The 17709-nt window shown below is 33.8% G+C and overlaps 1 protein-coding gene across 1 annotated transcript; it reads right to left on the bottom strand.

Moving 5' to 3' along the window:
- Positions 1 to 4415: 4415 nt before the first annotated feature.
- LOC148598662 (uncharacterized) lies at positions 4416 to 14787 on the bottom strand. Its single transcript, XM_088560244.1, has 4 exons — positions 14774 to 14787; positions 9846 to 10185; positions 7699 to 7875; positions 4416 to 4985 (listed from the first exon to the last, which is right to left on the bottom strand). The coding sequence occupies exons 1-4, from the start codon at positions 14785 to 14787 to the stop codon at positions 4416 to 4418; spliced, it is 1101 nt and encodes a 366-aa protein (XP_088416370.1).
- Positions 14788 to 17709: the final 2922 nt, after the last annotated feature.

Below are 17709 nucleotides of genomic sequence, written 5' to 3'. Positions count from 1 at the left end.
TCACTTTTTTTTTGTTTTTTTTTTTTGGAAGACTAATCTTTTAGAAGATTGTGAAGAATTTTGCTTACGGTTTGTAATCATTTTTCCAGAAGGGACAACTAGAACAGACAATAGTTTTATCTGCATCCAAAGGCCAGGTATACATAGTTTGCGTTTCAGTACTGCAAAAAGAGCGTTTAGCGACACTGGCATAAGATTTTGGACCTGTCGAAGTATCATTCGAGACAATACGACCGGAGCTTAATAAAATTATCTTTTCTGAAACCAGTTAACCAATTTAAATCATGGATGGTCATGATGACTTTCAGAGCGCTGTGACCTGACCTGCATCCAAGATGGCCATAATCAGTGGATAATTCATTATGCAGACATTTCTAAAAGGGCTTATTTAAGTCAGGTGAGCGATACAGGCTCACCTGAGCCTCTAGTTATTATCTATACAGATAAAAGAATGATTTTCAATGTCCCCCAACTGACCCAGTTTTGATGGTCAAAGGGTCACGACTCCCACACAAATTATTAAATATCGCTGATTTTCGAAATTATACAAGGTTTTAGTGGTAGTAACCTTTGGTATAAATTTCATAGGAATCTGTTGAGAATTGTAGAAATGAGAGTGTGCGATTGATTGGAACATGGACGGACGCCGGGTATTTCTATGTCCGCAGTCACGTTGCGCAGGAGACAAAAATGACGATGATGTGTGAATGCAAAATTACACTAGAGACTCAGGTGAGACTGTATCGATCACCTGACTTAAACAGGCCTATTTAGATATCTCTGCATGATGAATTGAAAACTAATGATGGCCATCTTGGAAGCAGATTGGTTCACTTTGAAAGTCATCATGACCACCTAAGTGTCAAATTGGCTTACTAACACACCTATTTTCTGAGGAACAAAAATCTCAATATTTTTCCCATAGGGTCCTAGTTAAAACTATGTCTACTGATGGTGGCCAACTTGAAGTTGCTGCGTGGTTTCTGACCAGAATACCTTTAAACATTTTTCCATAGGGACCTATGTTAAAACTATGTCCATTGATGGACGCTCATGGGTAGCAAAACCACACATGACTTTGGGTCAGGGTGAGCTAAAAATGACAACCAGAACTGACGGACGCTCAGTGGTAGCAATAGACCTTTGGTCAGGTGGGCTGAAAACAGTATGTTCAGATGATATTTGTAACAAGAGGCTCCAAGGAGCCTGAACCGCCCACCTGGAATATAAGCCTTGTAAATATATTCGCTCTGAACATTTCTGCAATTAAAAGTTTCTTTCTATCTGCAACATTTGCCAAAAAAAAACAGTAAAATTTGTGAAAAATGGTTATTAAAGGACAACAACTCCTAGACATCATTGGACCATTTCGGTCTGATTATCTTTTTTTAGATCTAATATTGTTAAACATTTTGCAATTTAAAGTTTCTTTCTAAATATAATAGTTTTTGAAATAATAGCAAAAAAATGGAAAAAATTGTGAAAACTTGTCAATAAAGGGCAATAACTCCCATAAGAGATCATCAGACGATTTTGGCCATATTGACTTTTTTGTAGATCTAATATTGGTGAACATTTTAGCAATTTAAAGTTTCTTTCTTTCTATTATAGTTTCTGAAATAATAGCCAAAAAAAACCGAAAAATTTGTGAAAAATCATCTATTAAGGGCAATAACTCCAATAAGACATCGTCTGACGGCTTTGATCATAATTGACCAAAGGTAGATCTCATCATTCTGATCATTGTCCTTGTCAGATTTTCTCTATCTTTAATGGTTTTTGAGATACAAGTCAATTTTGTGTTTTAGCCCTGGCGGCCATGTTTTTTTCATCGGCGAAAATAATTGACACAATTTTGAAAATTGTATTTACAGTTTACGGACGGACGACGGACGGACGCCAAGTGATGACAATAGCTCACATGGACCTTTGGCCCAGGTGAGCTAAAATTAGAAATTGTGTCTGTAAGACACGAATGCCCCGCCATAAAATACACATGAACCCGAAACTTAACCAGAGTGGTTAAAGTGTAAAATGTAGGTCATGATGACCTAATTATTTTATGACTGCTCAGTACTATCCAAGACACATCTACTGATAAAGTTTCTATGCTTAGTTCTAAAGAAATGAAGTTTAACGCCGAACTTAACCACAATCCTTCAAACATAAAATGTAGGTCATAATGACCCAATTATTGTATGACTGCTTAGTACTATCCATGACACATCTGCTGATGAAGTTTCATTGATGCACTATGCATATTTCCAAAGAAATAGACTTCAATGCAAAACTTAACTTGATAGTTCAGATGTACATACGGACAGAAAAGGGTAACACTATATGCCCCTCCACATTCGTGAGCAGAGCAAAAAATTACATACAGGCAGACAATGGATGCAATGTGATAGCAATAGTTCCCCAACATTTAGGTCATTTGAGATAATATTATGTTATGGTACCAGATTGTTACTATGTCATGTGACCTTGACCTTTGACAGGATGGCCTTACACAAATCAGCTTCTAGCCATCAGACATAAAGCTATTTACCCAAGTTTATTTGAACTCTCTGAGTTGTTTGGAAACCATTTATTTTGGAAAATTATCAAGCCCAAAAGGAATAAGGGAATTTAACTTCCTTGTGAATAAGCTAAAATTCCATATGATTACTGTGCCCTATCAGAACAAATTGTCCTAATCATTAACTGTAGGGCAAGACATAAGCTATTTCAAGTTGAAAATAATATCATTATTAAACAAATACAAAGTCTTATGGTTGTTTCAGCAAAACATATATGGGACAGGGGGAGGAACTTTAATTTGCTATTAAGAATCTAGATTTGCCTTTTTGGTTGGTTACCTAAATTTTCAAGTACCTTTGCAATGTATGTTTTGCTAAAACAGCCCTTGCCATTACAGTGTTTAGAAAATTGTAAACTTGACCTTTTGCCACTGAGTGTCCATATATTTCTCTACAATATATTTATCAGAAGGTTCAATAGAGGCGTGCACATATTTTAAGTTTGCACAATATATTATCATTACCTTGATGTGCTTCAATTTAAATAAAATCTTAGAGGCATCAAAACTCTCTAGTTTGTCTGTATAACTTGAACAATAACATTTGGTGATACAAGAGTAAATGATATATACAAGTACTTGAGATTTTCTAAGAATTTGATGTTTTGAATCTGGTTACTTTTATTTGACATTTTTTATAAAAATGATAAATCATTTAAATGAGTTTCTGCCAACTGTAAGGTATTCGATACTGTTACATCTGATAATCTTGAGATCATCCAATTAAACTTATTTATTGGAATAATGACATTCTGAAAAGACAACTGCAGACATTTGATCCATCTTACATTTGTCAAGATAAGTTTAAGAACGGTTTCATCAATGTCGTAGCAGTCTTCAAATTCCACCACCCTATATAAGCACATGATTATCTTATAGAAGGACAAGTGAACTCTTGAGAAAACAGTCAATAATTCATCCACTGGAATATGTTTCATTATATGCACTAACACCTCCACTGGCAAATGCAAAAGATACCCTAAAAAGAAGTAATAAATGTCATGAAAGTTCAAACAACCCCTACATAAAAAGACTATCAAAATTTAACTGTTTGAAATTTTCAGCAATTGGATAAGACAACATGTGAACACCACTCCTTTATTTAAAATAAAGGATATGGCATAATATTATGTAGACAAAAACTTTTTTGATCACTTGGGGGCAACAAAAATTCAAAGCAACAACTATGTAAACTTGAATACAAATTGAATAAGACTTTCTCAAGTTATTACACAATGGACAAAGTGATATTTATAAAACAATAAACTGTCTTAAAAAGTTAATTGCATAAAATATAATAAAATCAGTAGTAACATTTTCCAAGCCATCAAAATTAATGACCTCCACTGATCATTTATGAAATAAAACATAGCTAAAATCCAAAACTACACATGCATAATCAATGGTTACTGACCATTAACTCCATGTCAATTAAACAAGTGAGGCTAAAAAGTAAAAGTACATTAATACACAGAATTCTTTAAATGGAGAATCTCTTCTAAGCATAACTTGCTTTTGTTCATGATAAAAAATGAATGTAAAATTCTTTCACACTTTATTTGTGCAATGTGATTGTCAAATGTGAGATAACATTTTGACTTGAACCAAATTACACATGCTTAATCAATGTCCCAATGGTTACTGACCATTAACTCAATGTCAATTAAAATCATAAACAGGTGAGCTTAAAAGTAAAATTATGTTAATACAAAGAATTCTTTAAATTGAGAATCTCTTCTCAGCATGACTTGCTTCTGTTAATGATCAAAAATGAATGTAACATTTCTACACATTATTTGTGCAATGTGATTGTAAATTGTAAGATAATCTTTGGACTTTAACCAAAGTAAACTTTTTTAACTTGGTCTCTTCTTGATCTACATCTTGGACAGTCAATTTTGTTCAACTCCAAATGCATACCACATGGCAAGCAGAAGGCGTGATAATAAGGATCCAGTACAGCATTGATTTCCCTGTTATAACAGACTGAACATAGATTATTACCACTTGAGTTCTGGGTGGTCGTTCCACTTGTTCCAGGGTTGTTCATACCAGTTGTGATAAGGTTGCTTGTTCCACTGATTTCAGGGTTGTTCATATCAGTTATGATGAGGTTGCTTGTTCCACTATTGTTTATACCAGTTGAGATTGGGTTGTTTATTCCACTAGTTCCAGGGTTGTTCATACCAGTTGTGATCAGGTTGCTTGTTCCACTTGTTCCAGTGTTGTTCAGACCAGTTGTGATCAGGTTGCTTGTTCCACTGATTTCAGGGTTGTTCATATCAGTTATGATGAATTTGCGTATTACATTTGTTTCAGGGTTGTTCATACCAGTTGAGATTGGATTGTTTATTCCACTTGTACAAGGGCTGTTTAAAAAGGTTCCAGGTGTGCTGGGATGGTGTACCTGAAAAATAATTTACCAGTATATGTGAGCTTACAAAAAGTTAAATCACATGAATTTTTTTTACCATGAATGCACTTGTCTAGTTGATAACTTTACAGAGGACAATACTAATATTATAGGGATATCAACTGTGAGCATGATTATTAGCCAGAGAAAACTTGAAACTTGCAGTCAGATTGGGTCACGCCCCCAAATAAGTATCCCAGTGATATGCACATCTAAATACTGTCATGAATGCTTTTGAAAATTAGTTAATGAAAAACTAGGGGTTGGTTGTTTTTCTTTTTTTGTGAATCGTCAAAAAAGAAATGAGATGCACATTTTCACATCATGATGATTAAGTGTGTCAAGTTTTATGTCAATCCAATGTAAGATGTGGAAGAATTTGCACTTGCAAACCATATACCCTATATTGAACTAAATTTTCTAAGTCATAAAGGACCATAACTCTTGGAAAAATTTGTGGATCGTTGAAAAAAATATGGAAATAAGATGCACATCTTCACATCATGATAATTAAGTGTGACAAGTTTTATTTCAATCCCATGGAAGGTGTGGAAGAATTTCCACTCGCAATTTTTTTGACCCACTATCACAACCTTAATGGTTCTTTTTACTCTCCATAATGGCCATGATATACCCAACTTCCGATCTTGACCCCAGACTTTCTGTCAGGTGAGCTAAAAATGAAATTTAAGTGATTTTTTTTACCTAGCGCTAATTTCAAGAAACCTTCTATTAGAAAAGACAATTCATGTCATTGTGAGGTAACTTTGTTTTATGGAAAGACAAAATTCTGATCTTGCAGGCCTTAAAAGTCCATCTAGATTTCTATTATCATTCCTCACTTTGCCTATAGACTGCTTACATTACAAGAGGGGTCTGTACTATAGGTTACAGACCACCAATTCAACCAATGAGCATTTGGAATGTACGCAAAAATAGTTCTACGCAGAAATTACCCCTGTTCCTCATAGTGCTGTGAAAAAAGTTCTCATCTTATTTAAAAAATGTAAACTGTTTCTGAAAGGAAAAACATTTCTGTACATTTTATAGGTGCATTTTGCTTCTGGTGATGTGAAGCCTAATCTCCATAATGATTTTTAAATATACCCCTATCTTGTGAAAACACTGGGATTTCCCATGCTATTTATAGACCCTTCTTTTCCGGTGACCAGTACTGCACTGCAAGTCTACTAACCCCACATGCCATTCTGAGGATTGTGACCTGACATATGTAGAATCATGCTGATATATAGTCCTCTGCAGGTTAAAATTAAGGTAAAGTCCAGAGAAGCCATTGAATATTGTGAAATTAGCATAGAAGCCTATGGGAAGTGGAATTAGTGGTTTTTAGCCTTAAGCTGAAGCCATGGCAAAATGAAAAGTTTCTTGAAATAGCTTTAAACTACTTGAAGATCTTGTTAACTTTGCCATGAGAGGAATACACTACAAAAATCCTTCAAAATATGCATTTTTTTAAGTTATAGGTCCAAATTATGGAAAATTGGTCTTTTTGGCTGAATATTTATGTCCTATCTTGTAAAAAGTGTAAAAAATTTAGTAAAAATATCAAGTATTAAACTTTGAGGGCTATATTTACCTCAATATGGTGGTAATAAGCACTTGAAATCAAGTTTTGTGTAGATTTGAGCAAAAATTAGGTTAGAAATGAGGAAAAACTCACTTTCATTACTGCGGTTAAGGCCATATAAGCATTCCCCCTATGGCAACATGGAAAATCCATTATTGAGCACTTTTTTTGCTTTAGGTGCCCTTTACTGGTCATGTTTTAATGTGAAAACACTGTATTTACAAATTTAAAGCCAAATATATCACCTTTTGTGAAAATTTAAAGATTTAGGATTTTTGACATGTGATAAAGAAAAAGGGGGAGGCATGTCAGAAATAAATTTTTAAAAATAGACCAATTTCTCAGAAAATGATTACTTTTAAAACTATCTCTTTATTAATATTGTTAAAAAACAAGTTGTGATTGATTTTTTTTAATTGAAAAGTCAGAAAATGTTTTTTGCAAATATTTAATGCATTTAAGTATGGTAGAATATTGTCACTTTTTTGCTCGCGCAACTTGGTTACCCTATATTAAAAATCAAATATTTAAAAAAGTGCTTGTCACATTTCACTGAAACTTTGCAAATGCATTCAGTATGTGTGTAGGAAGATACCTGTATAGTTATTTATTTTTTCTAAGACAAAAAGTGACCCTTTAGGTTACAGACCACCAATTCAACCAATGAGCATTTGGAATGTACGCAAAAATAGTCCTACGCAGAAATTAACCCTGTTCCTCATAGTGCTGTGAAAAAAGTTCTCATCTTATTTAAAAAATGTAAACTGTTTCTGAAAGGAAAAACATTTCTGTACATTTTATAGGTGCATTTTGCTTCTGGTGATGTGAAGCCTAATCTCCATAATGATTTTTAAATATACCCCTATCTTGTGAAAACACTGGGATTTCCCATGCTATTTATAGACCCTTCACTTCCGGTGACCAGTACTGCACTGCAAGTCTGCTAACCCCACATGCCATTCTGAGGATTGTGACCTGACATATGTAGAATCATGCTGATATATAGTCCTCTGCAGGTTAAAGTTAAGGTAAAGTCCAGAGAAGCCATTGAATATTGTGAAATTAGCATAGAAGCCTATGGGAAGTGGAATTAGTGGTTTTTAGCCTATAAGCTGATGCAAGGAAATCAATATTGATGGATGTTGTTGGTGTCCCTAGATTGATCCATTGTTTAGATTCTGGCCTGGATTTTGGAGTATCAGTCTGTGTAGCAGCTCTTGGAGCAGGTGATGATAATTTGGGTAGAAAATCACTTTGTTCACTATCAGAACTTGATTGACTTTCAATATAAGGTTCCTGAAATGATGAAATTACAACATTTAAATTCAGTAAACATGAAACATTAGACTCAATACCAGTTAAGATATAGAATTTATGGTAACACTTCTAATATCTTTATTTAAGAAGATTTTTCAAAGCCTTGTCCATTTCTATATATAAATAAAACCAGCAAAAATAATGAAATAACAGATACTTGAGATTTAAAAGAAAAAGTATGATTAACTAATCGTATTGGGATAATTGAATATCGATTAATCGGTAATGTCTGTATGAAACACGCCTGGAAAACTTGCAAGTCTCAATTTCAGCCTAACAGATAATTTAACATAAATTCTAACAATCCAAGAATGTCATGTAATGTTAAATATATATAAGGACCGGTACTTGGCTATATAGTCTAAATATAGCTTAGCATAATCAGGAAGAAATTTTTTTAACAATGCCTACTTCCCATTCCAGATGGTCTTCGAGTATTAAACTGTAGGCTCCTTGTGGAGCCCGTAATTTTCATCTGGTTAACAGTTAACAGTTCCCAAAACAAAGCTGGCATTTCAACAATCGATCAAAGTTTGGCATTTAATAAGCAATATTTTGAAATAAATTTCCAAAAGTGTATGGTGTTAAACTAAGTTTGGCAATGGCAACTTTCTAGGCTTTAAGGCAGGGCCATATGGTACATTTCTGCAGGGACCAAGTGATCATTCAACAAAAGTTTGGTTTGATTACAATCCTATATAAAACTAAGTATGGCTTTGGCCACCATCTTATCAGTTACCTTTCTGGAAGAGACCCAACCAGTGAAAATTCCCTTAATATTTGGTTACATCTGAGAAAGTGGTTCTAGACAAGAAGCTTTTTATGTAAATTTCCAAAGGGTCCTATGTTCAACTAAGTTCCGTAGTGGCAGCCATCTTGGTTTGCGAGCTGGGTTAATTGATATAATTCTGAAAGAGGATCACCCAAGGACCATTCTATCAAACTTTGGTTGCAACTGAGCAAGAGGTTCCAGACAATAAGATTTTTAAATGATTTCCCATAGAGTCCTGTTAGTTCGGCTGTGGCGGCCATCTTGGTTAGCAGCCAGGGTCATCGGATACAATTCTGAAAGAGGATCATAATCTACCAAAGTTTGTTTGAAATTGGCTCTGCGATTTCAGAGGAGAGGATTTTTTTTATTACCACCCCCTTTTTCTATTTTTAGTAACAGCAGCCATATTGGATGCCAATCAGGGCCCAGGATATATAAATTTGTAAGAGGACTACCCAAGGACCATTCTACCAATGTTTCATGAAAATTGACACACTGCGGTTTCAGAAGAAGATTAAAATGTGAATTGTGGACACACAGACAATCGATACTAGTTAAGTGATGACAATAGCTCACATGGCCTTTAGGCCAGGTGAGTTAATATTATTCACCTGGTTGTTTATACACCTTGCTATGTGTAATAAAAGTGTAATTTAAACCATTGTTTTCTTTAATTTTTAGTTGATATCATTGAAATAACAAACATTAGTTAACTAGAATCAAAAAAGTTTTTTGAATATGCAAAAATAATGCAAACAGGCAATATTTTCACAGTTGTACCAGTATTAAATAATTTTATGACCAACATTGTGCGATCTCCGATTCTTCTCAAAACTTTAGAAAATATGTGAATACAGTTATCCTTTATTTGACATTTTAGAATTCACAAGGCATGTCGAATGAACTCCAAACTAATTGTAAATGGGGAACTCTGCATATAAATAGATGTTTGTGTAGGGAGAATTTAATAATTTTCAATAAATAATTTTAAGACAAAAATTTGCGTCATCTTCAGATTTTGACAAAATCTTTTTAAAATAAACAATTGAACAATATTCTCTAAATTAAACAGGAGGAATCTATAGCCAAAATCGAAATCCGAATAAAGTATATAAAAACACCCTTTACAATGACAGTTTCTGAATAGTGCTGCTGCGAGACTAATACACAATTATATATACTTCACCTTTTCTTTTGTGAACAGATAAATGTGTGGCTTTTCTTTACCAATGTATTCCACGGTTGGAAAGTCTAATTGTTCCCCAGAATATGCACTAATGTATGCCTCCATCTTACTGATGCAGCCTTTGTAATTTCTTCCATTAGGGAAAAAGATTCTTTTAAGTTCATCTAATATCTGGTCTTGTCTTAGATCCTTGCTTAATTGAACAGGTCTAGGACCACTGGGGGGGGGGGGGCTTTTTAGTATTTTATTGTAGGATGTATTTGGATTGAGTATAAAAGTAGTGTTGCCAGCCAACGATGCAAGTCTTGGTAGGGTAGGTTCTCTTCTGTTTCTGAAAGTAAAAAGAGCAATTAACAATGTACCTGTGACCTACTACTCACTCAGTTTACCCCAAGTAAATTGCTCATATGTTAAAGAAATACAATGAGTCGCTAGACATGAAGTAGATATATGACAAACCATCAAGTTCTTCAGGGTCATTCAAGTGTAGCAGGTGCAATTACTGCTTAAGATTCGGCAGACTCAGATTCCAATTCATACCAGCTTTCGATTGACTATAAGAGGGACGACGAATGCAAAGCTTTGTAGCACAATGTTGGTCGAATGTAAAGGAATCAATACAATTAGCAATACATTTTATTTCCCAAGTACAAAATACTTCATTGCATACAGATGTCATCAAAATGGTGCAATCTCATTTCAAGTGGGGTAGGTATGTGGCAGTTGCACTAACCTTGTTGGAACAGCTAGGCTATTCGCAATGTCGGACTAGAAATTAGTCCACAGACAATTATGAAAAGTTGGCAAAGTTATCTTATTCAAATCTATAAATATTCATTGATAAGGTGCATAATAAATCATAATACTTCAATGTCTGAGAAAATCTGTTATAAAATATATCAATCTGGATAAAGTTTATTTTCATTTTCAGTATCTTTAGATTATCTAAATAAATTATCAATGACTTAAATCTCAAAACACAACAAAATTAATTAAACTGAAATAAGTTAATCAAGGGACATAAATCAAGCAGTTCTGCCACACAAGCATGAAAACTAGGTCAAGGATTAATGACACATGTCAGACTGACAAGTACTAGTATACATGAATTTCCTATTGGTGCATTTTCAAGGGAATTTATGTCATAAAACAAACTTTTTGAGGTCATGATGTAAACTGGCACAATTTATTAACGAACAAGAAAAGAAGTATGCCCCAACCTCCTTCTCCCCTGCAATTGATACTTATAGTTATGGACAAAGCTGTTTTGTTATGCCCAATTTTTTTTAATTAAGTGTATGTGCAAGACACAACTGATGCCCCCACCTGACCATAAGAAATCTTAACTAATCAAAAGGTATTCAGCTAGTACAACAAAGTTCACACCTGTCATTTTAAGAATATTTGTAAGAGTTTAAAATCCCATAAAAATTTACACCTCCATTATGTGTATAAACATCCTACAAAATATTAAGACTGTATCTCTTAAACTGTTAAAGGACAGACAAACCATTTTTCCTTAATATAGCTTGTATGGATAAACTACCAACTACCTGTAATTTTGAGAATTCTTGAGAAAAATCTTAATGCCAGACACAAATGTAAGCTAAAATTTGTTCCTATTAAAAAGATTCGTCTAGAACAAATTTAACGTGAAATATGTTCTTCTTGAACTTTTTCACAGCAGTATTGTTAATCAAGGGATATTTAAATACACTAAAAGTACTCATATCTGAGTTTTAAACTGTTGATAATTATGGATCCTGAAGAGTATAACATGTATCCTAAAGATACTATTTTAGCAGAGAAAACAGAGAATACGGAAACTTGTTTCCAAATTCATTGCAAATAATAATGAAATGCTTTATATTGAAAAGGACAAAATTAGTGGGCAAATGATGCAGAGACTTGTTACAAAAGAAAAAAATGAGTTGTATATTAAAAATTTAAACTATTTCATGATCTTGTTTTTTACGTCTCTAAAGATATCAACTGCTAATCCAAATATTTATACATTATTTAAACACATTTATTATGTGAATTTAAAAGAACACTTTCAAACTGATATAAAATTCGTGGAATATTCTATTCAAAATGATTAATTTTTTCATTGAAAAGTGGATTGCCTTGTCTTGTAAGAATATTCAGAAATCAGAAATACATGCACGTTCCTCCAGAACTTATGTCACAGTAAATTTGTTCCATTTTAAACATTTTACATGATTAAAAAAGTTCCAGGAACTAATTTCATTGTAAAATTTGTTCCACCAGTGAAATTAGTTCCTAGAACCTTTTTACCATGTGAAATGTTTCAAAAGAACAAATTTACTGTGACATAAGTTCTGGAGGAACATATTTCATGAGGGAACTTATTTTGTGTTACACATGCACACCTCAACAATGTATATAAGGCACGGACCATTCGATATTCTGGGTGGGGAGTGCGGGGGAGGGGGCTGGTATTTTACCTTGAGCCAGATAATTTTTCATCCGCTACAAACAATTCAATAAAATTGTCGGAATATTTCTTTTTATTTGATTGCCAAAACTGGTCAAATTAGGTGCTAGTCACAAATTTTGTTTTTACAAAAAATCTGGGCCAGGAAAGATTTTTAAAAAAAATCACAGCCCCCCCCCTCCCCCCCTCGAAAATCAAATCGTCCATGCCTAAGCACCATACAAAATATTAAAGCTGTACTTCTAAAGCTGTATGAGGAGTTCAACAGACAAACCATGTTCCCTTAATGCAATTTGTATGTCCAACTACCTGTCATTTTGAGAATTTTGGAGAAAAATCTTAATCCAAGACACACCTCCACAATGTGTACTAGAAACTGGTGTTCTGCCTGAATATATGCCCAACATGAAGACAAAGGAGAAAATGATTTCTAATAACTGCCACCACAAGGAGTTTTAAATTAGACTGTTGATCTTATTAATAGCAATTATGGACAATTTCCGAAAAATGTTGAAAAGTTAATATATTGTATAGAAATTGTGTGAAATTAAACTCCTGCCAATATGCAATATGTAATCTAAATTGTCCAAAAAGAAATTTTTCATCACAGTCACATCTCCATTATGTAATCTAGCAATCCATTCAATTTTATCAAAATCCTGCGAGTGGTTTAGAAGAAGTTGCGGACAATGCCATTGACCCATATATTGCCAAAAAATGACTAAGTTCAAACATCCATATCTTCCACATAAATTGTCAGTAATAAAATTCCTCACCACACGCACATCTGCATTATGTAATTTAACAATCTATGAAGTTTTATCAAAATCCTTCAAATTATTTAATTGGAGTTGCGGACAACGCATTGCCCAATATATTCATGATATTGGTGAAAAACAACTAAGTCCAAACACCATATCGTAGATATAAATTGTCGAAAATTAAATTCTTCACCATATGCACATCTCCTTTTTGTAATCTAACAATTGACAAAGTTTTATCAAAATCCCTCAGATCGTTTAGGAGGAGTTGCGGACAACTCAGTGATCCATATATTTGTAAAAAAAACAACCAAGTCGAAACATCCATATAAATTGTCCAAAATGAAATTCCTGACGACATGCACATCTCCATTTGTGTATTCTAACAAATCCAGTTTTATCAAAATCCTGCATGTCGTTTAGGAGGAGTTGTGGACAATCTATTATGGATAGACATGATGAAACCTATATACCCCCCAAACATCGTTTGTGGGGGTATAACAACCATCCTACAAAATATTACAGTTGTATCTCTAAACTAAAGCTGTATGTCAGGAGTTCGGCAGACAACCATGTATGCATATGTATTCGGATGAATGGACAGGAAAACGAACGAACGGACAGGGTTAAATTAATATGCCCTGACTAAATTCATGGAGGCATAAAAAGAATAGGGGTGCTTTCTTTTATGCAGGTTCAACTGTTTTGTGCCAAAACCCTGATACCCTTCGTCCGTTTGCTCATCATTGGAAGGGGACCAGTAACATACCAATTTTTGTAATTCCAACCAGATCATGGAAAAGACCCTGGGAAAGTCATGTACCAAGTATTGAAAGCCTATCACTTATACTTCACGAGATATGGACTTGAGCATAAAACTTGATGGCAACATTAACAGTGCCATTGGCGCCACTGGTAAAACGATACGTACAGGTGTATGTCTCGCTTTTGTTTCGCAGGTGAGACAAAAACTGGTAACAAAAATATCCAAGTCATCCATGAAAACAAGGTCAAGGTTTAGTGACTTGTCAGACTGGGCACATCCTAAGGGATCTATTAACCATACATGTACATCGTGACTTTTTCACTTTCTGAGAGAAACTGAACTACTGACAAAAACTAGCGGTAAAATTAGCAGTCTTCGAACAATGGAAATGAATTCAAGGTCAAAGCAATCAAAAATGCATTCAAATTCAAGAAGTTTTGCCATTGCTTAGTGTCAAGATTTTTATCTACCTTAATTCAGTGACAATATGTAAAGAAATTGTGTCTTTGGGCTTATTTAAAACATCAAGCGCAATAAACATAATCACTAAAATCTTCAGCCTTGCAGTGAAAGAATTTATGTTGTTTGTAATATAAATACAAGTTCTATGTCTATGTGGAGTAATTCATGCAATTATACAACCATAATGGATACTCAAGGTGGACAGTCTCTGATTGATTTGTCCAGATGTGATCAATGACAGATAAGGTACATTCATATTAGGCATGCAATACACAACATTTGAGCCAAATATTCTGTATCAATAAATGTATTGCTTGTTAACCTGCGGGGATCATTTTTAGGGGTTCAATTCTGAGAGTCTGCCACAAAATCAAAGAGCTTTAAATCGCAGGTATGAAAACTATGCAAGTAAAGAAAAATACACTGTATTACAATTGTTTGAATTTCATTTGCATGTTCTTATTTCTCTTACCTCTTCACCACCATTTTTTGCCCTTATATTTTTCAATCATTGCCATTACACGAGATGGTAAACCTGTCAAGAAAAAAAATATCTAAGAACATGTAAACTCTGCTTCCTAAAATGTACTAAACATATAGCAGAATTTTTGTTGCTTTTGGGACAAATTAGTAATCAACATGAATATATTGTCTTAGGAATTTAGACACTAAGGGGGCGACCATTTGATTCTGAGGGAGGGGGGATCCTGGCAGTTTTTTTAAATTAAATAATCTGGCCTGATCCCCCAAGAAAATAAATAATTTAGTGTTCCACCAGATTCAACATTGCTATAGCATAAGGTAAATAATATGTCCGGAAGTTTGATGAATGAAATATTTCTGGCCTGCAAAAAGTTAAAAAAGTTAAAAATAAATAGTCTTAGATCACAGAACTTAAATTAAAAATGTTTTTCTTTAAATTAGACCAAATTAAATTATACCTATGTTTCCTGTTACCTGACCGACTTACCCCCTCCCCCGCTGACTTATTTACAAATTCACTAACAAAAACAAGTACCATCAAACGACTCACCATTTTATAGTTGGTAGTCAATGTTTTGTTTCAACAAAAAGTACCTCCAAAGGACCAAACATTTTACAGATGGTAGTTATTCTCGGTTTCCACAAAGTCCGGGTGTATGTATATATGAAATTTGGGAAGAAATATGTAATAAAATATAAAATCTCGACCTACCGACCCATTTTCCCCTGACATGTAACAGGAAACATAGGTCTAATTCTTTTTGGCCTTACTTCAAATTTGATATTCAATGGTATTTTTGGGCCCATTTTGGCAGTTACAGCCCCACCTAATTGAATCGTGATGAATGTCTTTTATTTGCTTTTCACTTGATGACCACAAGTTAATTTTCAAGTCAGCAAATTAGACAACAATAGAAATTTTAGAAAAAAATAGCATTAGTTTGTAATGAAAAGGACCAAAAGAGGGAACAATTTACAGACACTTTGCAAAAGGTGCTAAGAGAAGTAGTGTTTTACTGGTTAATTAGTGTGTTGTAGATAGTTGTTTGATTCTGTAAGTAAATGATCGAGATTATGATATTCTTTTGTTATAATTTTCTGCCAGTCTTTAAATTATCAATGTGATTAATGAACATCCATCATCGGTCTTGTTTATCAGAAACACATATGAGTTTGGTGGGAGTCTTCCGTTATATCATTCAACAATCTCTTGCTTATGCGCCTGTGTCAAACCTGGAGATTTACTTAGAAATTTCTCCTGGCACTGGCGCCACAGAAGTTATAAAATACTTAAGTCTGAGAATATTCTCAACTTTCATGGTAACTACAATCATCAGTCTTTGAAATTTATGACGTCACAAACAGTTAAAATTTTCTCAGACTTAAGTATTTTTTCAAGTTTTGTGGCGCCAGACCTTTCTCATTTGAATTTTCGGCTAAAATTCTCGTAGTAAACTACTTCAATGGTTGATCCTGAACCTGTGATAAAGACAATAAACTTACTATCATTTTTATTATATGGAAACTGTTTGTGTAATTTTTAAGGGGACTGCATGGAATGTCACAAGAAATTGCCTCAGGAAAATTGGAGTTAAATTCAAATAATGTCTTTTGTAAAGCATAAAACATGTCCCAAAACAAAACATCGGCTAATATCCCGCTTTGAGAAAATTTTTAGAGGGATATCCACCGCTTAAGAGTTTTAGATGGTTATCATCCATAAAGTTACAAATACATGTGTATCAAGCACTTTTTGCAGTAGGGCTGGAGATGTGCTAATACACGCTATGTCGTCTACCAATGAAGGAACACAACAAGAAACATTAGAAATAACCGTATTTCTATTTTCATTTTCAACATTACATATTAACACATTTATGAACACTAGGTACAGTAAACCGGACAAGGCACCTCCTTGCCGGACACCTTCATTTACTAAAATAGTTTGATATGTTCTGGTTGACTACTACAATGCTTTTAGTATCGATATAACAATTATTAATTAACCTACATAAGGATCCGATTACATCTAATTCATCTAACATAATCATTAGCCCTTTTCTCCAAACAGTATCAAAAGCCTTACGGCTACCTAAAAAACCTACAAATACATTACTTAAACGCTCTATTATGGAATCGTATATTAGTCACGAGTTGCCGAATTGTTTTGTTATCAAGTGAACATAAACAAGTAGGAAAGATGCATTAAATTTCAACTGTCGACATAAATTTGTTCACTTGTTTACTTATTTTCTTTACTTTCCTATTTGTAAAATGTGAACATGACAACATCTTTGAACTAGTCTACATGTCGCAAGTATACTTGTGCTGTTGCATGTGTACTAACAATGAAGAAGTAAACTTCATGATGTTTACTTGTTCAGTTATTAAGTGGACATTTTGCCTTTTTTAAGTTGACTTGTTGCGTGAGAACAGGCCAAATCAACTTGTATAAAGTGCTCTTGTTCAGTTGAAATGAGAAGCGTATGGAACAAGTCGACTTGCATTTGTTGACTTGTCTGGTTAATTTCTTTTCTTTCCGACCTTTTCGAGTGCATTAGTCTTTATATCAAAATTATGATCGTGAGAAATTTGGAAATTAAATACTCATTCCCACGCTAGAATTTTTTGGCGAATGATGGAGGAAAAAATGGAGCTGGATTTAACTATCGATGTAAGAAATTTTACTAATTATTTAACCATTATAAAAAAGAGAAGATATGTGGTAAGTATCAAGGAGGCCATAATCAATCTAAGTAAAAAACGGAGAAAACTGATGCATCTAGAGTTCTCCTTAAGAAAAAGAAAATATTGGGAACCCATATGATAATCCAAGCCTAAATACAAGTGCTTTTAAGAAGAATGCTTACCAAATTAACGTTATCATTTACTGTTTTGGGTTTTTTCCCTACTGATCTAAATGTG

This window comes from Perna viridis, chromosome 14 (assembly GCF_037379345.1).
Source record: "Perna viridis isolate PV_CMFRI_1.1 ecotype Kerala chromosome 14, ASM3737934v1, whole genome shotgun sequence".
NCBI lineage: Eukaryota > Metazoa > Mollusca > Bivalvia > Mytilida > Mytilidae > Perna > Perna viridis.
Note: the sequence above shows the minus strand (reverse complement) of the source record. Positions and strands in the feature narration are given on the sequence as shown.